Consider the following 24356-nt stretch of genomic DNA (forward strand, 5'->3'; position numbering starts at 1 on the left):
TAGGTAGGATGTGATGTCATGCGTGATGTCATGCTGTCGTGAGATTACGTCACACTGGCGTGATGTCAGATTACGTCACACTGGCTACATACGTACATACTGACAACCGACATGGCGCAGGATTCAAATTGTATATATAGATTTCGGGACGACCGTCTCATCGTGATGTCAGATTACGTCACACTGGCCACATACAACGTACGTACATACTGACAACCGACATGGCGCAGGATTCAAATTGTATATATATAGATATATATATATATAAAAATTATCATTTCAGTATGTTTTACTATGTTTAAAACTGACATGGATCACTGGTATCAGTCTATAGTCTGGTACGTGTCTCATTCCGTTTCAACCCAAGACAAAAACATAGAAAGACAACTCCGGTTTACTTCGCTTATCTGTTTGAAGTAGGCGGACGCCTTTTTAGGAGACCGGAAGCAGGTTGGAGTCTATTAATTCCAAGTGAACGTGAACACAGCTTCTGAACGATTCTTTACCCCATGGTCACGGAACTAAATATTGGACCCGATCACAAGCCACACAATATTCCCAAGATTTCTTTTTTCAGAGAGACAAATCAGGAGAACATCTACTTTATCAACTTCTCTCTGTCCCAGCAACACTCTCGCGGGATCTAGCACCAGCAAGCATAGGACGTTCCCGAGATTTGCCGCCAGACACCGGTGCCCACTTAGGAGACAGTGTGTAGGATTTGTGTTCCATTTCGCCTCTAGTGGCTACAATTGGGATGGCGAATCTTCATAAATTAACCATTTTTGTTTCAACCTGCCATGATCTGTCTAGTTTGTCCTTTTACTTTGTTTAAAACTCATGGATTAGTTTATAGTCTGGTGTTTTACTCTGTTTCAACATCTCATGAATCAGACTATAGTCTGGACTTTTACTCTGTTTCAACCTGTCATCGTCTAGTGTCTCACTCATGATACTGCCCATGATACTGACATGACGCTGACCATGACACTATCTTCCCCATAACCAGCATCACCTTCTATGGCCAGGACCTTCCCCCTTTCATCTGTCGTCACCAACCTGGGAGTCAGAATGGACCGCCACCTCAACTTTGAGGCCCACATTAAACACCTGCTTAATGGTGGGCTTTTGGGAGTTCAACAGGAGTGCCGTTGTAGATAGCAGGGAGGAATCACTATACAGCAGCTGCTGGTATACAGTAAGTGCTGAAAATGTAAACCAGTGGAAATGTACAGGATTAGAGGAGGATTACACCCAGTGGACAACCAGTGCAAAATGGCAACTCAAATAAACACATGACAACCAGCCTTCCAATATATATCTTTTTTTTATTGGACCAACAGAAAATTTGACCATTTTAAACAAAGAGAATGTAAAACATTCCCTGCCTGACAAAGCAGGAGCCAGTACAGGGAGGCAACGTGTATGAGAAAGGGATAGGGAGTAGTGAATGAATAGGAGAGATGGAGGACGTTGGATGCAAAATGGGGAACACATGCTGAAATAGTTGTTTTGAGGTCAGGGACACCTGAGGAACAGAAAGAACACAACAGTCAGAACAAATAGTAAAATCTAACAGTGTCTCATTTCTAAGTAACTTAAAATTCTACACTTTTCCGGACCTCAATCTGTCTTTGAAATCCGATTTATCACTAGTTACACTATATAACTCTCCCTACCACGCCATAAACACAAATTTTAAATCAATTTCAGATTACAACAATGTCATTAGCCTGACTAGAACTTTGGGAAAATGCATCTGTCTCTTGGTTAAGTCCAACTAGAATCTTGGGAGAATTGATCTTAAAAAACAATTGTATGTGAAGCAGTTATTACAAGCTTCAAGAGCACAAGACGCAGGAACAGAACCAGCAATAACTCCTTCACTAGTACCATCTGTCGAGAGGCACTACTACCTCCTAAAGGCATGACAGACTATGTAACAATGCTTAATTTGGTTTCCGACACCTCATCCCTCTCATCACACATGACTGAGCTTCTGCATGGGAGGTAGATGATGCCAGTCCAACATAAACACCAATGGATGCCAGGCTTCATTAAGCAACCAGCTTTGTTGGTGAGTGCACAGTGCACAGCACAGAGGGCTCGCCCTCAGAGCTAGCATTTAGAGATGCCAGGAATGTTTACATTCCTCAGGTAGTGATGGGTGAAACTAGGTTAGGCTTTGGAACAGAGGGCTTGCGATGTACCATTACTGCATGTCTTATCTCTAGACCATCTAAATGCAAGGTTTGCCTGTCAGACCGCAGGACTGCCATTACAGCATGGTAACCACTAGGGGCGGAAATTGGTAGGTAGGTACCTGATGATTCAATTCGATTCCGAGGGCTACGATTCAATTAAATTGCGATTGACATTTGTGAATCGATTCATAATCGTCCATGTCCGAATCTCGATTAACTGCTGAATCGGTTATATTTTCCACCCCTAGTAACCACGCAAACCCTAAATAATTCATTGTACAACAAATAGTGAAAACAGTACAGCTACAATCTCACAATGCGTGGCATCGCGACACGTTGTGAGCTCGAAGGTCTGTTATTTTTTTAAATGTTTTTTGTCTATGACGTGTCCAAAATAGGGACGTCAGGTTTAAAGTGGTTAAACGATGCCGGAAATGCTACTAAATTTGATTATTTGTACTGGTCATTGACAGTGATTTCTTTGCATATTTCAGTAATAGGCTTTGTATATTTAAGACGCTTTACAAACCATAAAAGACAAAGATAAACGTAGTTTTTATTATTATGTGCAGTGTTGTATTGGTGATTTCGTTAGTGGTGGGACGCTATTTTAATGACATCACGCGCATGTCGCTTAACACCTACACTACAAGTAACACAATGGACAATTGATATGCATCTAGGCTCATTCCTATGTTAATCCTGTGTTAATGTGCGTGCTGCTCAAAACAAGTGGTTGCACTGTGTGTTACCACGTCCCAAGACCAATGCATCCCTGATTATGTGCCAGTGTTCAATGACAAAAACACACTGTGTCGATTTGTTGATATATAGCTACTGTAGAATAGATAGATATCTGCAGATATATATATTTATGTTTCTCGATAATTAACCTACATGAGCTAGATTAAAGCTGCACAATGTAACCGACATGAGCCGGCCTGCTTGCCCAGGGGCTAAATTGAATCTTGACCATCGGGTCAAAATTCATGTTAGATCCTGTGTCTAGGTGAGACATGACCTTTGATACGATCTAAATGTCTCAATAGAAGAGCAGGGAGACAAAATACAACCACCCCAATTACAAAATGTTACTGTATACTGTACCCTATTCTGCCATACAGAGTGGACAAAAGTACATTTTATTCATACATTTGTTTTTACATAGTGCTGCTTTAAGATTAGTTATTGGTTATTTCCGTTAATTGCCCAGCCCGTTAATTGCCCAGCCCTATGATGGGGTGTGCGAGACGTGCCTTTTCACTCGTCGATGTACTCAAATGGCTCTGGGGGCTCGGGCTCCTGCTCCTCCTCCTCGATCTTGGGGCCGTGGGCGGAGACTGGCTCCACTAGCTCCTCCTCCTCTTCGCTAGTGTCTCTCATGATGATAATTCCGCCTGTGGTCAGCTGGTAGACAGGAAATAAACACCAATAATAATGTCAGTACACAGGAGGTTACACCAATGTCAAGACGTACATAGGAGAGGTTACACCAATGTTAAAGTATTTTGACGTTCTTTTTCCCAAGTCAAAATATGTCATTTTTGTCAAGTGATCCTCGTCAACAAGGTCGTGTAAGATAAATTAACGTTTCGTCCGCCGAAAGTCTAAAATGTAAAAGGTACATAGCCAGACAAGGTAAAGCAATTATGATTCACTTCCCAACTACACAATAAATCCTTAGTGTTTATTTTACTAAGAGGAGTACAGTACACAAATGGAATTTGTCCATTTGTACACTGTTCAGCGTTACATTAACACTAAAAATTTTACTGTGTAATGTCTTCTTGGTTCCCAGTCAGTGGAACACGCTGCATCCACAGTTGTTTAACTCTCCCCCACTCTCAACATGGGACTTGTGCTTATGCAATAGCTGGAAAAATGTAAGTATTCACATGGGGCTTAGAACAGCATAAACTACCATGACTCAGCCCATGAGAGGAACAGAGAGAGACAGAGATGTGTCCCAGCAGTTCAGCCAGCTAGTATGCATACCAAATAGAAATAGATCTGTGACATCATGGGTTCAACTTCGGTTCAAATGCTCTGTGTTGCACGTCACCCCCCGCTATACCAGGTCTTTCCTGCATTTTGTAAACCATTGGATTATGGATGATTAGCATTTGTAGAATCGGCCTCAGGTCTTAACACATTAAGAACAGAGGCCGATTCTAAAAACGCTTTCTAAATCCTGTTTTCTGAAAAACTTTTTTGAAAAACATTTAAAAAATGTATGTTGCTATACTGCATACAGCAACAACTACACCAAAAGGGGTTCCCGGATTGAAAGGTATAGTTACGTATTGGTACTCCAGGTCTAGATGGGTTGGGTTAATAATGCACTGTCCTACTGTCAAAGCTGAAGTGGAGAGCAACTGAAAAATGTAGGTCCTCCAGAAGCCGTTGAACATACAGTACGATGGAAGACAGTCAGTGATGTTAACTAAACAATGATTGTGTTTATATGAAAATACTACATTTCATATCACACACCACATGAATTCCTGTAACTTTCACCAAAACAAAAAATATATATAAATATAAAATGTTTCTCTTTCCCCCAAATCATTATTTTATTAAAATGTATCATTGTTTGAACTCAATTTAATTGATTAGTTTAATTAGCTGTTGCACCCCTAATACACACCCCATCTCTGTGGTGGTGGTAGGCCTCTGAAGATCTGACTTTTGTTTAGTTGCAGTATTTTGGTGCTTTATTATCTAGTTTTTGATGTTTTTTTGCGATTTACACATCGGTTTACAATGATTTATCATCTATCCGAGATGTTTTGTAGCACAGCGAGCATTACTTTGACACAGTATTGTGATACACATATGGTTGTACGTACCGGTTTGAAGGGCTGGTAGCGGCAGGTCTCAGGCATGTTGAGGACTTTGAGCTGGGCCGGCATCACCCTGGCCGGGTTCTCCAGCAGCTGGAAGTTGGGCTCTGGCTCTTTCTTCTTCTCTTTTTCCTTTTCCTTCTCTTTTTCCTTCTCCTTTTCCTCCTTCTTCTCCTTCTCATCGTCTTTTTTATCTTCCTTTTTATCTTCTTTTTTATCTTCTTTTTTATCTTCTTTTTTATCCTTCTCAGCCTCCTGCACCTCCTGAATGTCAACGAAACCAAAAAGAAGAGCAAACTGTTGTTGTTTTGTTTTACTTCAGAGTAAACAAGTTTTCACGAGGTTGTTTATGATTACACTTAAGAGTTTATGGGTTATAAATATTGGGTTTCTATGCTGTGATCTGTCATGGTGTCCTTGGTAGCGAGTGATTCGTTGGTCTACTGCTGTGGTTCTGAACCTGTGGGTCGGGAACCGCAGGGGGGTCCCCACACGATTTTGGAGGGGTCCCCAGATGACAGTGAAGTGACAATTTAAGGACTTTTAAGACCTTTTTAATATAAAAAAGAAGACCAGTACTACATCAAAAGTAACCAACAAACTACCGTATACTATTAAAAAAATAGTCAAACCTTGGCCAAATAATATAAGAGGCAACATTTTTGAAAATAGTCAATCTACTAGCGTTGTGATACCGATACCAGCATTTTAGGCCGTATCGGCAGCTTTACCGATACTGGTATTGGTTTCCGAACAACTCTAGTAAAAATCACAGAGATGGGGCAAGGGCATGTTTTGCAAAATGTGCTACAGTACAAAAGGCATACACGCCAGACTAACGTCTGCAGCTTGTTGGATAATTCAGAAAACAATAGACGGTAGTGTTCGTTACTCCAGTCAACACCTCCAATCTGTCTCAGAGCAATGCAGTTCATTTCTACTCTTTGCAGACTGTGTGTTGCTGTTTACTCATGTGAATAATTATAACTGAACAGGTAAAATGACAAAATATTATGGCTGAAAAGTGAATTTCATAGTCTTCAATGAGTGGAAAAACAAACGTTTCAGAAGCCATCATCAGTGTCACGCTGGCTGACACACACACACACACACACACACACACACACACACACACACACACACACACACACACACACACACACACACACACACACACACACACACACACACACACACACACACACACACACACACACACACACACACACACACACACACAAACACACACACGCTTTTTTGCCCTCCTTTGAGTGCTGGTGGTCTGTTTGTTTACTTGTCACAAAAATGAACCTGACGTAGTTTAATGCAAGGGTCCGCACCAAGGACCACTTCTATGTAGTCAATATTTTTGCAGACGAACCTAATGAAGGCAACACACTTATTCCAATTAGATCTTCTATTATACACTCCGGAGGGACAAGACGCAAGACTATGCACTATGCAGGTTATCATTCAAACCAATAAATGTCATTTGAAGAATTAGAATGTCTTTAACCAAGGACAGGGGTAGGGGGTATTCATTACTGCATCATTTGGAGTATTGTTTGTAATGAAAAGCTGCATCCAATTGATAACACATGATTGGACACCATCAGGTTAGACCAAGGACTTCGCCATAGCCTGGCCAAGAAATGAGAACCGGTGAAATGTGAACTCAGCGACCCGGTTGTCTGACCCCCGGAGTCAAGCCAAATAAATCAAAACATCTGTGATGTGAGGTGGTCTGGACAACTCCAGGCCCCGTCTCTCAGCACCAGGGCTGGAACCTAGCATGGTGGAGCTAATCAAACACGCTGCTTAACGTCCCGACAAACTGCCCACTGAAAGCTATACTGGACCTGGGGTGACAGCCGCTGTCGATTGTGTGTGAGTGAACTAGCCGAGCGGATCTTAGGGCAGTTAAATGGGTAGGGATGCTTTTACAGCTCTCAAGACCTAACCTTTTAACCTTAGACTTTACCCAGGAATAGTTTAAGACAGTGATGCCTAAACTTTGTTTCGAAACTTTGTTTTGAAACCTAACTTCTAATGTTCACTTTATTCTTCTTTGTGTTCGGCTGCATTTTAACAGGATGAAATGTACCTCATGAATTAAGAATGACGGTGTTTGTATGTACTGTATGTGTGTGTTGTATGTACTGTATGTGTGTGGTGTGCGTGTGTCAGGAAATACACAAACTTCAGTGTGCGCTTCAGTCAGTCAGTCAGTCAGTGGGTGTGCCCTTTTTTGGTGCAGTCCAGCAGTGGCAATCTGGTGTGTAGCAGTTGATACTACCACCACTGCTATGAACCACAATATAATCTTGAACAAATTACCACCAGACAGACACATATGGCAGACTTAAATGCTGTTGCAAGTCGTCTGTAATGGCAAAGATTTTCCAGTTTTACAAGCCAGTTATCCAGGTAACCTATTGCACTTTAGAAAACTTAATTGGGTGATGAAACAGTCGGTGGCTTGTAAACTTTGAGAAGAAACGACCACTGGGACCAGTATACAAACAAACGCTACTTCCTAACCTTTCACTACAATACAAACTGAAGACTTTCACTGATGTGAAAAACAATAAAACAAACAAACTAGCAAATAAAATGGGAAACTAAATGCGCTGGGTGGAAGGAAGAGGCGTCGCTTTCTGGTTGGCTGGAGATAGGTGTGTGCTGTGCTCTGCACATGTGTCATTACTCACCACTTCCATTTTTTCTTCTTCTTTCTCTTTCTTCTCCTTCTCCTTCTTCTTGGCTTTAGCTGTGATGGAGAGAACAGCAGTAGATACCTGGTAGACAGAAGAGACAATAAGAAAGACAAAGAGTTAGGAGGAAGAGCATAAAGACAACGATTTCCTGTTCTCTTATTATTTTAGACTGTAAGAGTGAACTACATTAAGGTGTACGCAGACAGGGAAATAGTAAACGTACAATCGGCCAAATGAATGAAGTTGTGAAAACCTCAGAGGAAGCATTTTAAATACATCCAAATGTACAAATTAGTGAGATGAACATTTCTTTTCATGCCAGCCTGGTGTGGTGACCGTTTGGTCCTGAGACAGAGTGATGTACAGTAGGTGCGTTTGTTTCAGTTACCTTCTCCTTCTCTTTCTCCTTGGGCACCTCCAGGGCCGGTGGGTAGGCGAAGGTGGAGGGCTTACAGTTAGAGCGATACTGGACCTTTGGCATCTGCAGGGAAAGAAAGAAAACATTCTATTAAATCGATATGTAGTGGTACAGTGATTTTATTTAAAGTTTATTAACCATCTCTGATTTGTGTATTGCACAAGGGTAGGTGGTATAGGGGTATTATATATAATGTATAGAATTTCAGTGTCACAGTTTTAACATAGCCCACAATTTATGGGTCAAATTATTTCCGGACAGTTTTTTAAAACCCTTCTTCATGCATTCTTTGCACAATTGTATTTGATTTATTTTGCGTTTTATGGCTGTTCACTTGTGCATTTTATCACTGTCAATGCCTGGGACCTTGGACTCATCGAGCATCATTCTCGGTTCTTCTCTACTGTCAACTAGTCCAAATATGCATCCATATACGGTCCAGCCCCCAGTATGACCTTCCCTGTGTTTGTAGAGAACCTTCTGATCACAGAGCTGCTTATCTTGCGTCACAGTACCTGTGGAAGGATCTGGTTTCCATTCCAATTTTTAACCAGTGCCATCCAATCCAGGGTCTGCCTAATCCACAACTGTTTCTGGTAATTTACACACACACACACACACACACACACACACACACACACACACACACACACACACACACACACACACACACACACACACACACACACACACACACACACACACACACACACACACACACACACACACACACACACGCCGATTCTCTCTACACTAGCAAAGCTAACAGATCCCAGTCTACAAAACGGCCAAGACAATAAATGACTCCAAAAAGATAGCTGTGCTGTAAGACATATTGACTAGAAGGCCTTTTCATTACTAATCACTCTATAGTTCACCTTATTCCCCGCTGCACAGAGGGTAACAGAGCTCCACTATGGCCATTGCGCATTGCATTTAATAAGCATTGTGTTGATTTTGACAACTGTGCAATTCTTTGGAATCAATGAAAAGTTGCTCCCTGCCAAATTTACGTTGCGTCTGGTGGCTGCGTCAAGCTTCGATTCTCACATCAAATGCATTACAATAATGAGAAATAAATTGCAAATTGATACACTTTTTTAAGTAGGCTATTCACTCCCGCCAGGAAATAAAATTCACATAGGCTATTAAATTAACAAAGTGGTATTTGCACAAACTAGAAGGCACTGCAAAATTACTCTAAGCTGCATAATCTTAACGAGTTATTGGGCTGGCCTCCCAAAACAACTGCAGAGAAGGTGCTGCCGCATCATTGGGATACCAACTAATTCCTTCCCTACTCTGGAGGCGAGGAAAGAGGAGGCCACTCAAAGAGAACTACTGAGAGAAGGGACCAGTCCAATGATCCAGAGCTTGTCTACAAACACAAATCGCTACAATTTAAGAAATGGGAGAACACTCACACAACCTGTGACTCACACGCAGATGTCATTCCTCCCAAGAGCATACAAGCTTTACCAGAAGTAATAGAAACCTTTTTATTGTTCGATGCGTTTTGATCTTTTTTTTATGCCATCTTAGAGCGGTCCTCTTGAATTGTAAGAAACATCATAATTCATATTGTTATGCAATGATGTTTTCTAATAAAACTTGAACGTGAGCAACAGACACTATTTGTTCAGACACTTCCAAATAATGCTTGCTTTTTTCAAAACATTGCACACTATATGTGCCCTGTGGAGCAGGAAGAACATCAGGTTGATTCAATGCCGGCAATGCAACACTTTGGTAATGTATTCTAATGTCAGGGTAGAGGCGATGATTATATTTTGATATCAAAATAACAAGGAGACTGCTGCTAACTAGGAAGAACAACAGTCTGACATCGATGCCGTTCTGTGTGGATTAGAACGGCTGGTGGAAAGCCCTGCTGTGTGACAATGTCATACCTCTGTTATTGTCATACAGAATCCTTGGCTTTACATTTGGCAAGAGCTAATTCTCTCCAAAGCCCCCAATGTGTCATGTTGATCCTGGGGCATCAGTGTATATGCGTGGGGTCCAGCATCCCGTCATCCCTAGATGCCGTGTTTATAGATCTGCCTATGAAAAGGCTCATGTTTCCAGACATGCAGTACATCTTTGGTTGGAGCCATGATATAATGTGTGCTTACAATGAAATGTGACTTACTTTTCTAGCTCTGAACCCTCTGAACCCTCTCAATACTTTTGGAGAATATGTGCACGGATGCATGCACATAGTCTAGGCAAGCACGTACCTTGAGGTCCTTGTTGAGTCCGATGATGGCGGTGGGTGTGAAGGCCAGCGACAGGAAATGGGAAAGGGGAAACCAGAACCAGAACTGGGTGAAGACCAGCAGACCAACTACTGATGGCATGTGTGTGTGGCCTGTCCTGGACTGAAGAGAGATGGTCACATTACGTCCACCTGGAATGGCGACAGAAAGAATGATTAGAAATTTGGATATTACCTAATATATTACGTCAATTTCACATTAAGATTTTGTGAGATTCAATGGTGCCAGTTTTCATATTTTATTAACCACTTAAACCCCATATATTTCATTGCATGGAAATAGCAGAGCTACAATATTGCAATGCAATGCTTTGTCAGCTTGTAGATACGACATTTTCCCTATCGTTATTATTAATTTATTAATAACATTTTCACCTTTAATGGGATGCCCAAAATAGGGACACCAAGTTGGGGACTGTTACGTTCCACATAGTTTTGTCTGGGATTCTGTATTCCTTCCCTTGTCTGTATCTCCTTCCCTCTGTCACTCACTACAGGTCTCATCAGCTGTCAATCATCCTGATACCTGGCCCCACCCTCATCCAATCACCACCATCTGCTGTCTATAAAAGGCTGGGTCCCATCTTGGCTCATTCTCTCTCAACCATTTCCTGTTTGTAGCCCTCCATATATGTTCCCAAAGCAAACTTTTGTCATTTAGTGTCTGTTCTCCTACCTGTAATCTACTTAGTATATGCTGCTGCCTTGGGACAGGAAAGACAGAGGCCTCTATACATAGATATCACGTAGGCAGAACCTTTGTTAAGCACATTAGGTAAGGGGTGGTTGCCGCTTATGTATTTTTGAACATTGTTTGGTTAGAGTAGTTAGGTAGGCAGGCCTTTGTTTTCACTATACTACATAATTAGTTAGTTAGTCTGCCTTTTGTTTCCCTAGCTGCTTCTGTTATTTTGGCAACCCCGTGTCCCCTGGTAGTGGTTTACTACTTTGTTTATGCCCTGTGCATAGTGTAATGTGAGTATTGTAAATATTACCCTGCTTTAAAGAGTAAAAGCACCTTTCACCTTTTGCTCAAAACCTTGTGTGGTCTCCTTTATTTGCACCTCATGCTCAACAGCCTGGTAAAATATCATTATGTTACAAACTCCACCCTAGACCCTAAAGGGTTTCGTAACAGGGAATGGCATTAGAGCAACTCAGACGATTTGAGCCTTTTTTATTTATGTCACAGGGTGCAAAGCACAGAACAAAAACAACGTTTCGATATAAGGCTACATCTTTGTCAGGTCAATTTCAGTTTGAACCACATCTCTTCCCTCACTTTAAAATGATCTGAACAGTCAGCGCTAAGCTTACAGGAGGCACCTCGGTGAAAGGCGGGCCAAAAGTAGGCGGGCTTAATGGGGGATCTTCAGGCCAAGCAACCCACTCAGGTTACCATTAGTCATTTACTGTATGACCTGCTGCTGTAGATTACACAAGCAGAAAACCCCCTTCCTGAAAAGATCACTCAAAAAGGTCACTCAAACAATGACCTGCCAATGCCGGTGGCAGAGATGCATAGATTGAGGCCGTTTCCTGATAAAAGTGTGTGTGTGTGCGCTCGCAGACACAGAGAGGGAGCGAGCGAGCGAAAATTTGTGTGAGTACAGTACATGTGTATGCAAGATAGATGGTTTTGTGTGTGTGTGTGTGTGCACGCGTAAGTGTGCACACTGCAAGATAGATGGTTTTGTGTGTGTGTGCGCGCGTAAGTGTGCACACGTGTCAGAGGAGTTGATTGAAGAGGAGGTGATGAGTAAGAGTCAAGGGCTGCAGCTAACAGCGACACAATAAACGGAGACCTCCCTTGACCTCCGTGGGAGGGAACCACAGGGAGGGGAGGATGAGAGGGGTGGGAGAACCATCAAGAAAACCAGGGTCAAACTGTCCCTTTTTAGACTATATATACCCTGAAAAGCCCTGCTGGAGAAAACAACAGGTTACTAGGGAGTCGCCATGCTCCGGTCGACACCAATAGGTCTCACGTAACCATCGCCCAGTGGAAACGGCTTCCAACGCCAAATTAACACAGACAATAGGGCTTAAATCATCGTCCGTTTCCTCGCTTTTTTCAGCTCGCTCTGCCGTTCTGAGGTCATGGAAGGGAGGATTCCATGTGTGTGGGGGTCATTCCATGCCTCAGTTTGTGTGTCATCTCCATCAGCCCAGTCCAATGGATTTACTGGTGTCTTTGCTGGGTGAGTCACCCCATTATGTGAGTCGAGTTGATTATGAGCCTCTTAAAAACTGGACAAAGGTTTAAGAGAATTTGGCTACGGAGAGGAAGAGATGGGCTTGAGTGGGTCTAGTGATCCACCCCCTTGTCTGTTTTTTGGGAGCTCTTAGGATGTGTCGAGAGATTGTGGATCAATCATTTTTGATCAATCCGTAATTGATGAGGCAAGAGGAGTCAGAGACACTATTTCAGGGTGGAGGTGACTGTACTTTTACTTCATGATGTCATGGACACGGATCCGTGGTAAATTGGTGCAGCTACAAACGGAAGGGATCACCATAGTTATTCTCACAAAACAGGCTGTCCAAAATAATAGATACCAGGCTTAATTCTACCATAATTCCTCGTCAGATGGAACAGGTGTGTGTGTATCTCCTTCCTCCAAGGTGACTAAAACCTCAGTATGCCCAAAGCTTCTAGTAGCATAAAACACATAAGTTGTGCTCAAAGCGCCACAGATGAGGTTCTGTGTTCACATACACAGAAAACTGAGAAAGGTGTGACACTCGCTCTAGTAAAATTGTACATTCTCTTCATTGAGTTTGGAAATGATGGCATGATTTATTTTTTGACTGCAGAGTGTCATGCCTTTTAGTATAACAACAAAATCTGACCAGAATAAATCTGACTTTCTTTACCATTTTTGTGCAACGTTGTTCGACAAATACGTACCACTGCTTACGTGGTTAATCAGACTTATAGATTTTATAAAAATTCAATAATAATTCAAATGGAATTATTTTCACGTTGATTTATGAACATTTTGTGAGAGAGAGAGAGTGCGAGAGCGAGAGAGAGGCAGAGAGATGGTAGTGAGAGGGCAGAGTGCCAGAGAGAGAGGATTGAGATCAAGCATTGGAATAACTGAAAATGAGGGCTTTTGGTCACAATCCCAGTGCAATAAGCACCAGAGTTCATGAAATGGATCTTTATTGGCTTCTGCCCGAAATACATTTGCCCTGGCCCCTCAAACATCACACTCCAGTCCAGTATACTTCTCATAACCAAAACACTAAAATACTAACACAGTAACACCATGCTTAGCTCTGACATTCACACAGGCAGCCATGACTTGTACCAGTATATAGTTCACCAGCCCTGTACCCAGTGCATTCTGTGTGTGTGTGTGTGTGTGTGTGTGTGTGTGCGCGCGCGCACGCACGCCCGCCCAAGTTCGTGACTTGGAGGGGAGGAGGAAGGGAGTCTGCTATCTGCTTAATGACCCTGTGGTCAGATCTTGTCTGGAAGCTCTCACGCAAAATAGAGTGTGAAGTGTGAAAACTGTATGGGTTAAGAATGAAAGGTGTGTGTGTGTCAGTTAGTTTGTGTATTTTGTGATTAAAGAGTGAGAGATGGGATTTTGTCTAAATTACTAAAGTTCTGTTGATCACCAAAACACCCAAAGCATTGTGGGACCAAAATAACCAAACCAAACGACACGGCAGTGAGATCTGTTAAACTCATAATCACAAATAAGTGCACTTAACCCATTAAAACCGGGAAAGCATCTGTCATTTTAGATTTTAACCACTTTAAAGGAGACATCCGTTAATTTTTAGTGTTATCTTTGATATGTGGCAAATCACTTACCAACGTAGAAATGCCCATTGATTTACTCCACAAATCCCCCTGTCGACCCCCACCGTTGGCATAATACGAGGCGCGACGATAGCCCAAATTTGCCTATTTTAACAAATGCAAAGTCTGTTTTTTTTCTCCTAGCACTCATTGTGGAGCCCCATGAGACCCTTACGGGCGATGAACGGCCGACAAGCTAACCGCTGATAACAGAAAGAGCTAACACTGGCTGCTTATCTCTCTGCCTGGCAACACCAGGTTGCCAGGTTTCGGAGAGAAACAAGCAACGAGCGTTAGCCCGTTGCTTGGGCTCGGGCGCTCCTCCTCGGCCTCAAGGTCTGCTAGTCGACACAGTGCCGTCCAAGCTGTAAACCGATAGGGGGAGAATAATCTTTTTATGGGTTACTATCTACGACACTCTCTAATTAGTGTGCGTGCGTGCGTGTGGGGGGGGGCTCTAGTGTGGCTTGCATTGCCCTCTAGTGTTGGTTCTACAGAATTGCCTAGTAACAGGTGCGTTGATTAGATAGACAGATTAACGTCACCAGTTGCAATCAAAGTGAATCGATAACAAAGGGGGAAGCGAGGGGGGGGGGGGTGAAAACAAGCGCACCTTTTTCAATTTTACTGGTTTTCCAGTTATATTATATATATATATTTTTTTTTTTAAGCCGATGGGCCGGGGCCCACTGGTGGACTATGACGATACAGCAAGTGGGCCCCCAAATAATTGGCAAAACAGTAATATTTTTATTGATAATATAACATATGCAAAAACATTAATGAAAAATGAGGTTTCCGATAAATAGGAACTTAAAAGTATACTACGTTGGTTCCATTGATCCAAGCTGGAAAACAATTGACTGATCATTAAAATAAACTCTGAATGCATGCGGCCCACCCATCTGACCACTTAACAGGGCAGCCGATAGTGTTAAGTGGTCAGATGGGTGGGCTGCGAACACTTTGCAGACTTAAAAGTGGGCCCTGATCCAGAAAGGGTTGAGAAGCACTGCTTCAAATGGTCTTGACTTGGGGTAAATTGCAACACCTGATAGTGTATTTGGACAGCACAGTGTAAACACACGAGAGAGGATTGCTGCTTTCTGTCTAGCTTAACACAGAGACTGTGTGTGTGTGTGTGTGTGTGTGTGTGTGTGTGTGTGTGTGTGTGTGTGTGTGTGTGTGTGTGTGTGTGTGTGTGTGTCTGTCTGTGGGGGTGGGGGGGTAGAGAATGAGAATTTTAATACCTGTGCTTTTGCACATGTGTTGCCGTGTGTGTATGTGTGCTCTTGTGCATGCGGCAAGTGTGTTTTTGTAAATGTGTCGGTTCGTGCATGATCTGGTGGTTATGCATACTCGTAAGTGTGCATGTGTGAGGTGTTTGTTCGTGCATGACCTGTGTGTAGATCTTTGCGTGTGGTTGAGAGCACATTGTGTATTGTGTATATACCCATGTGATGATGTGCAGTCCTCTGGGACGTTGCACACAAACACATGCTGTACGCTCGTGTCCACAAACACATGCACAGACACACAAACACAGAGGCTATCAGACAAACAGTAATCACTGGAGAAATACCAACCGAGCCATATGGCTGAGCTGCAGGCAAGAGCTGCCAGGCGCTAATGCACCTTAACATGATTTGTTCCAGAGACCACAGACACACACAGTGCAGGGTGGTCAGCTGGAGAGAGGGTGTGGGGTGTCCAGTGTTTGTGTGAGGGCTCAGGAACTCAAATCGATTCAAGGCGCACGTACACACACACACACACACACACACACACACACACACGTTGCTGTCAGGCAGAAACCTCATATCTCCAGATTTCACCTTTTTATGTTTTTTTTGTAAATTAACGGCATACTCTGTTGTACAAAACTGACACATACAAGTAGTGAAAATAGCCGATCTACAAGCTCACAACACGTCACGATGCGCTGCGTTGTGAGCTTGTAGATTTGCCATTTTCACAATTTTCAAAATGTCCAAATGAAAGAGGTTAAGTGTGTGTTTTACAAATATTTAACCAATGAAAAGTATTAACAAATAATAACTACACTGGATCCATTGGATCCAGTGTAGATTTTTTTCCCCATTTCCTGCAGTTTTGTACATACAAGGTTTTGCCCGACAGCGACGATATGTACGATTATACACAAAGACACACAAATTCTAGTCTCGCATAGCCAGACTCAAAAATGCAGCCTTCGCAAAACCAAATCAAAAGCATTCTGTTATGGAAAATGAGAGAGCCCTTCAACTGACCTGCATCCAGGATGCCCTGTGCCAGGATAGCGCCGAACTTGGCCATGACGTCATCGTGTTTGTCATTGATCACCTTGGAATACAGCTGCCTGAACTGGTTCACCTGGGACGAACACGACAGAGACAAACACATGTAACTGCAACGTCCCTCCCGTTCCAATCTGCTTCATTTGAAAACTTCATAAAAACAAGCATGGCCTTAAAATCTCAGACACCACTTGACTTTGTGTTAATGTATATGTAGCTAAATCCACTGTTTGGATGTAATTCAGCAGGCGTCTGTCAGAACTGAATCTACCTGAGAACATTTTTATTTGAACATCTGGGAAACCTTTTGCGGCCGACAATGGATGCCAAGGCACACAGTTAGGATTGACATTAAGCCTGCGACTCCCTTATTCTCCTTTAATAACCTTAAGAGCACAATGATTTATAATAAAACAAAATGAAAATAAAAACAGTTCCATGAGTGCCACTTTAAGAGGGGGTAATTCTTAGTTTATTTTCCAAGCTCCATTTTGTGTTTCCCCTCACATGCTTATTACTGAGGAGTTCGTATTCAGGGCTGGTGTAACCTGTCTTGCCGATTGCAGACAGTGCTCAGATTCATGGACAAGTGGAATTAGTATCCGTGAGTTGCATTTCCCTGAGCCACCTTGTTTGTGAATCAGTCGGAGAACGGCAGCATTCATATTTCTATGTAATCAACGGTATTGAGATATTTCAAGTGTAAAATGTTCCTGCAATGATTACTCACAAGCCTGATTTGGGGAAGAAGGCTTTTTAACACAACAGCACTGCACACCCTCTTCCAGTTATAGAACTTCAGCCTGACTTAATGAGCTTGACGCAATTAACGGCTACAAACTAACACTGTGTGTGCGTGCGCGCAAGAGTAAGAAAATGAACTTGTTTATGCTGGCATAATATACTGCATGTGTATGACATAAAAACACAAAAAAGGAAGAATAAAGTCCAGGTGGTGATTGGTCACCAGCAGTGTGAGTGTGTACATAAACAATACCACGAGCCACACCAATCTCATCAACATTAAACCATTAAGACCTGAGGCGATTCTTAAAAATGTTTTCTAAATCCTAACAGTTTTTTGAAAAAAATATTTTTAAAGAAAAAAATAATGATTTTTCAAAAATAGCAGATATACAAGCTCATAGCGCGGCACCTATATCTGCTATTTTTGAATAGCCAAAGAAATCTAAAGTGACACAGATGCGTTCCAGGTCTTAATGGGTTAAGAGTGCTGAGCGCAACAGAAAAGAGGGCAGAGCTAGCAATTACACAGGCTGGGGCCAAAGAGTAAACGCAGTCATGGGCATATAAATGCCTCCTAACTCTTCAAAAGTGCTCTTGCACAATCTCACGTACCACCGTGAGCTCAAAATTACCGTTGTCTTGCAGATGAGGTATCTGTGAAAAATGTCTGGCATTTCTTAACCGTTTGTGACATATGACGCACCATGTTGCGCTGTTACGGCATGGGACAGACATCTTCCTCTGCTCAATGACATAGCTTTATCAAAACATCATCAATTCACTTTCACTTGTGCATTTCCTAACCCTTCTTTTTTCTTTCCTCTCCCTCGCTAAACTTTAAAGTCATCTAAGCCTTGCAGAGCCAGGTGGCCCATAGGGAAGGAGCCTATCTCCTGTCTCTGTAGCATTTGGCAGCTTGATGTGCACGTACATCCCCCAGCCATGATGTACAGTACACCCCCTGGACATGACGATAGTATGTCGCAGGGACTTGGTACTTACCCCCAATCCAACCCTTGATGCTGTCTGAGTGCCAAGCAGGGAGGCATTGGATCCCATTTTTTATAGTCTTTGGTACGACCAGGCCGGGGAATCGAACCCCGACCGTCCAATCTCAGGGGCGGACACTTTAACCACAAGGCCATCAAGTTGGTCTGGGAATACATCATCCAATTCAGGACTCACTGGCGGATGCCCTCATAAATAGGTACAATACACACCTGTACTGCAACGGGCAACAATTATTTGGGACACAAGGCCAAATTAAAATCCCTTTCAGGCTCAGAGTAATAGAGATCTGTAAATATCGTTGAAGAGGCTATCCAGACACCTCTCTTTTCTGTCATATCCTTTCGTGTACTAGGGATGTCAACAAAATATTACATTTCCTAATCAGTCTTCAAATTATAATTGAATCAACATAAAACAAAAAGTCTGTCGTAACAATGCTTCTTGGCAATTCATTTTTTAAATGCTGTTCCCCTCTCTGGGAAAAACCTCCATAAAAACAGAGAGACTCTGTCCAGTGTATGGGAAAATGAAGGCCTGTCCCTCAGACGAAAAATCTTGATTTTGATCCGTTCCTGGCATCCCTATCATGTAGTGTACAATCTAATAAAGTAATCTAATAATGACTTCAGAGAAAATGGTCAAATAAATCAACAAATTATACATACCTTGGGACAGGTGACTTCAGTCTGTTGGATCATTATGAGGGCAGATGCGATGAGGGCTCCCTGTCTGACATAGTTCACTGGATCATTGGTCATGGGCTCCAGCAGGTTGATGGCCTCCTGAGAGATAAAGGAGAGGGTGATAGATGGTAATACAGATAAATCAAAGGAGAGTAGGAAATACTCTGTTGTGGCATTACTTATCTTCATTGTCATTGTTTTTCTTAATCTTGCCTACACATAGTTATTCGTTTCCCCATGATTCCAGGTTTATGTCCATTTAAAAAAAACAAATCAATTGGTTGCCTCATACAATTCTACCAATACTGATGGGACAAAAAATAAAAAAACGTTTCCTGGACTGCGTATGGGCATGTCTGCCAAATGAAGTAGTTGAATAATTAATTCCATTCGACTTAAATTCATTATTCAATGTGAAAAATGCAACTTCTTTGATGTCAAAAAGACAAATTGCATCAGCTTTCTAGCTATAAAGGACACAGTCCTTGGGGACACAGTCCTGGAGGATAGCATTATAGCATATTCACACAGTATATATATGATCACACAGTCCTCTCCCCACTGATTTATACAGAGCTTTCCTGAGAATTATTCCTTGAGTGCTGGGAGAGGCAAGGGTTCTGGATTCTGAAAAAGCTGTGCAACGGCCAAAATGTCAGCAGTGAGGTTAAAACATGGGGCCTGCATTTACTTCAGATCTTTATCACAAGGTCCAAGCCAGAGACCATGTTGGCTCTTGCAGAGCCATTGTGAAAGCCAACTTGATGATACACAGATGCATTTTTATCTGATATAAAATTAAAACAAGGCTTATCAATGGGTCATCGGTCAAACAAAAGGTTTGTGAGAAGAGGGGTAATGGGTAAGCAACGGCTGTCTCGTGACTCGTCATCACAACGAGACAGCCTAAAGGAACGTCTCCACCCTCAGGCTGTATTCTCTGGTTTAGTCTGCAGGGTGGAATGATCCTCCAAGGCCAAACCATCAGCAGTTTCTTCCCATGGCTGCTGTGAATGAAGAGCAGAGTGAGGGCCGCCTCTCTCTCTTGACTTTAAGTAATTTCTCCACTTCCCCTTTTGTTCTCGGCAGCTGTGGGCCAGTAATGACTGTAACGCACACTGCCGAACCCATGGAGGGAGGCACACGCTCAGACAAGGAAAGAGAAACAAATGAGGACGACAACACAGGGGGAAGTAAAATAAACCGTGCTTTCCCTCTACCGAACGGGTGAAGAATCTGAAGATATGGCTGAGCGTTAAGCCAACACCAGCCTACCACTTCCTGTTGCTGATTGGTTGTCGGGGGTTTTAATTGGAGGTATTTACTGTCAGGGCCAATCAGCAGAGCACGTTGAAGCAGAACATGGGTGCCCTTTCTTGGCCCTCTCACCTTCATATCTTGCGATGGGCCCGTTTTTGCAAATGGCTTGTGATGTTCGAAGGGTTTGAGTGAGTTTTCATTCTGGTTGAAGCACTCCATAAACAAAAGGATCAGGGTGGAACACAAACTAGCCCACAATTTCCATTTTTCATTCTAATACATATTTATAAAGCTGTATCAAATGGCTATGTTTTGACATTCAGCCATTTCAAATAGCTCACATGAGGTTGCCCGAGTTATACTCCACCACATAGCGGTGTTGCGTTGTGAAAGTTACTTATTTTCGGTAAGTAACCGAAGTATAAATATTAAGCATAAATTTAACATCTTGCCCATTTCTTGGTGAACATATTTTCCACCAAGTTCACCAAAGCGCCCGTTTGCACTTGGATTTTCACAATGGCACAAAATCAGCACTGGCAAACAAATGGGTGGTAAAGGAGGCCTCAAAACACCCTACTCTACATTTTTCCCCCCTCCTGGCGTACAGCATAACATAACAGAGCAGGAGCAGCATTGCAATAAAAATATCCAAAGTCCCAGGTGTATAAATGATGGCAAGGATGTGTGCTCCCTCCAATAGGTGACCCACTTCTCTCGTCACAACATCATTACTCTCCCTGAAGGGGCTAATGTGCTGTAGCTCTGGGTGTAGAGAAACTGAGGTGTCAGGGCTTTGGGTTCGAGTTCCCTCTCCTTTCCCCCGCCTGGCTCAGCCTGGTCTAGTGTGATCCAATTTAAAACCAAGGCCCTGGGGGTGTAATGTACCGTGACTCTGCTTGGGCTCTGCCACCTAAGAGTCATCAGCCCACATCATTAGCTTGCTTGAGGACCCAGCAGTTTCCTCCGCTTCTGTCTCCTTCCTTCTCGTCTTTGAACAACAATGATTCCTTGACGGGGAAGAGCTCTGGGGTCTGTGGACCACTTTTAACCTAACAAGCTTCCTCGCAATTTGTTCAATTAGACTATGAATACAAGTGGTTATCAAACTTTTTAATTTCAAGGACCCCCAGTTTGGTATGAGTTAGTCCACGGATCCCCATTTGATCAAATGTTTTATCTCTAGGACCCCAATCTACACTGTAAATTCCTACACTGTGATGCAAGTACAAAATTGTTCACCTTGTGAATATGAACAATGACGTTTTCGTTTAGTTTAGTTTTTTGCTTCATCAGTAAGCCTGCATCACAAAACAGTTGCTCAGTATTTTGCTCTGAAGACATTGTCAGCTCAGACAGCTGAAAGAGATAGCTGTTCCTCAGCAACCCGTGTGGAGGCTGCAGAAGATGACTCTGCTCCAAATCACTTTAGATACGCCTCACAAATTAGCTTTCATTTGCCTGTGTTTAAGGATCCTCCTGTGCAAAGTTCATCTCAGCATCAGTGATGCGCGTGTTACCACAAGGGACTACAAAGGTGATGAGGATGAATTGGGAAAAGCAAGGCTGATGGCTGTGGCCAACGCAGGTCATATATCACAATTCCCTTAGACAGCCCATTGAAGAACATTTATTTCTGGGTTCAAGCATCATAGTGCACTTCAATGACATCTGAATTTCCCTCACGGGATCACTGTCTGTCTGTGTCTGTATATAGTAGTGGGTAGTGAGTCATGATAGTCCTCGATTACCAAAACTTTAGTCAACCAAGAGACTTTATATGAGACCTCTACACATTAGATCCTTTCTGAGTCCTAACTTTATTGAGACTCATGTGCCCAAACATTTAATAGGTACAGTTAGACTTCTGGTTTATTCCATCTGCCAGACAGCTGACTGGTTTACCTGACGCAAGGCAGCTGCCCTACCTATACAGAACAGACTGATACCCTGTGTCTGATTGTGGGCTGAATGGCCTTAGCCCATGAGGCTTATGTGCAGAACGGGAGCAGAGAAAGATTTCCTTCATAACTGTTAAGTAAGGCAAGTAGCCGTTAGAAATAGGGCTACACAATTAATCATGTATAATTGCATTTGTTTACCCACTTAATGAGAATGTTGGTGCGTCAACAACAATGAAACGTTTCAATTTTATTTAGGACACCTGTTGTACACAAAGACAGCAGAACTAATTATCATGATTAATAGTCACGACATCTAGGGGAATTGTCATGATAATGATTTCAGCATCAATGGTCCTTACACACCTTGTGGGATTAATCCACATCAATTTAAACTGCTGTTTGTGTCATGAGTACAGCCACACCGAACATATTATGCGACAATAAACTGATGTAATTTATTTCAACCTCGAAACCAGGTTTCTTTTCCACAGAGAATAAAAGCATCAACCTCTATGAATGAGGCATCACTAAGTTAATAGGTGATGTGAAATAGGCACTGATGTAATTTCGTACCATGCTCCCGGACCTTAGTTAGTTAGCATCGTTAAAGAAGAGAGAAGGGCTCACCTTATTGCCTGTCCCGGCACAGCAGATGCCCAGGGCCATGGCTGCACCACAGCGTACATGGGGATTGTAGCTCTCGGACAGGAGAGACACCACACTAGGGCATTGTTCTGGAGTCCTAGACAAAGACACAGACAGTGGGAACTGAGTACAAGATAAAACTTGACTTTTCTGTAAACACATTTTAAAAGGTGGGAAAAATGAATAAATAAGACCATACAAAAAGAGAAAATAAACACCCACCCTACCCCAGAAATGGTACAAACTTAGACGTTCATGATATATACCTAGGGTTTTTGGTCGAGCGAGCGTGGACTAGAGGAATTTGAAAACAGACAAAAACATCCATTCACAATGTCGATATCGGCTGTCCAATCACGCTTAGGCTTGGTGGTTTTAATGTGAACCCAACAAATGGGTAAGAGGGGAGCGGAGCAGGCCACGCGCAAAAAGATTAATAAGACTATACCAAAAAAGAAAATAAACACCCACCCTACCCCAGAAATTGTACAAACTTAAGATGTTCATGATATATAATTTAAAAATAGCAGGTACACAAAATGGAAAATATAGGAATATTCCATACAGTACAGTAGACTTTGATTCTATTATAAAATCAACTGAAACTTATTATAACTTTGACTATGAAATGTCAAAAGGTTAGAGAATACTTTTTAAAGCTCTTCCCAAGTCAAAACAAATCAGGCCTCCCTCAATACAAAAACAAGTTCCACATGAATCACAGATGAGGTGATTTTAGGCCTAGAGTAAAGTTGTGCCACAAACAACCCATTATCCATAATAATTAGCATTATCATGGTGGGGGATGAATATAAAACGTATCCCCTCGTCACAAAGGGCAGAGGGCTTTGTGTCATTATAGAATAATTGTTGAGGTGACAGATGACATCATTGCAATGCTCTACAGGGCTCGCATGCTGTACTTCAAAACGCAGTGTGGCATGGGGCACATCTGGCACCAACAGTGAACAGTGCTATGGGTGTTAAACGTGGAAGCAGAATTTGTTAAACTTTTTGAGGGACATTATGTGTGGGTGTGTGCGTTTGAGAAATAAGGCCTGTCATTTATGGCTCTGATAAGTTTCCAAATCTTCATGCAGTTTCTTAGGGGCGCGCTGACACAGATAAGACCGAAAACTGTGTCCTCAGACATTTGACTTGATTTTGGCTCGAGCTATAAATGGAAAGGCTCTGTAGCTTACCGCGATTTCCTTCATCGCTGGAATAAACTGTTATTTCTCAGCCGACTGAACTGCACATTGAGCCAAGCCAATTAAGTTGTATAGGTCTGTAGTTCCTGTAAACCATTCAATCTGTTTTTGCTAAAAACCTAATCTGTCAATAGTACTGAAGAATAATTGTCAAGTGAAGTAAACAGTGATGGGACATGTACTTATGGAAAATAGCGAACTTCTTAAAAGAGACTTGAGAGAGATTGTACACAACAGGAGACCACGAGTCTCCAACACTGAGCCAAGCCAATTAGAGTAGGGGAGGTTTGTAATTTTTATAAACCCTTTGTGACAAAAGTG

At 42.4% G+C, this 24356-nt stretch overlaps 1 protein-coding gene across 2 annotated transcripts in view; it reads right to left on the reverse strand.

The window, feature by feature from the left end:
• Positions 1 to 1308: 1308 nt before the first annotated feature.
• The window catches only part of psmd1 (proteasome 26S subunit, non-ATPase 1), a 53779-nt gene continuing 30731 nt past the window's right edge, over positions 1309 to 24356 (reverse strand). For both annotated transcript variants that reach the window (XM_084066353.1, XM_084066352.1), the window contains exons 17-25: positions 22807 to 22921; positions 18998 to 19114; positions 16548 to 16650; positions 10423 to 10592; positions 8153 to 8245; positions 7759 to 7845; positions 5054 to 5311; positions 3461 to 3611; positions 1309 to 1528 (exon numbers count right to left, since the gene is read on the reverse strand). In XM_084066353.1, the coding sequence (XP_083922479.1) occupies positions 3465 to 3611; positions 5054 to 5311; positions 7759 to 7845; positions 8153 to 8245; positions 10423 to 10592; positions 16548 to 16650; positions 18998 to 19114; positions 22807 to 22921 (1090 nt within the window). In that variant the 3' untranslated portion in view covers positions 1309 to 1528; positions 3461 to 3464. The remainder of the gene's footprint in view (positions 1529 to 3460; positions 3612 to 5053; positions 5312 to 7758; positions 7846 to 8152; positions 8246 to 10422; positions 10593 to 16547; positions 16651 to 18997; positions 19115 to 22806; positions 22922 to 24356) is intronic.

Source organism: Gymnoscopelus microlampas (genome assembly GCF_963454915.1).
Source record: "Gymnoscopelus microlampas genome assembly, chromosome: 9".
NCBI lineage: Eukaryota > Metazoa > Chordata > Actinopteri > Myctophiformes > Myctophidae > Gymnoscopelus > Gymnoscopelus microlampas.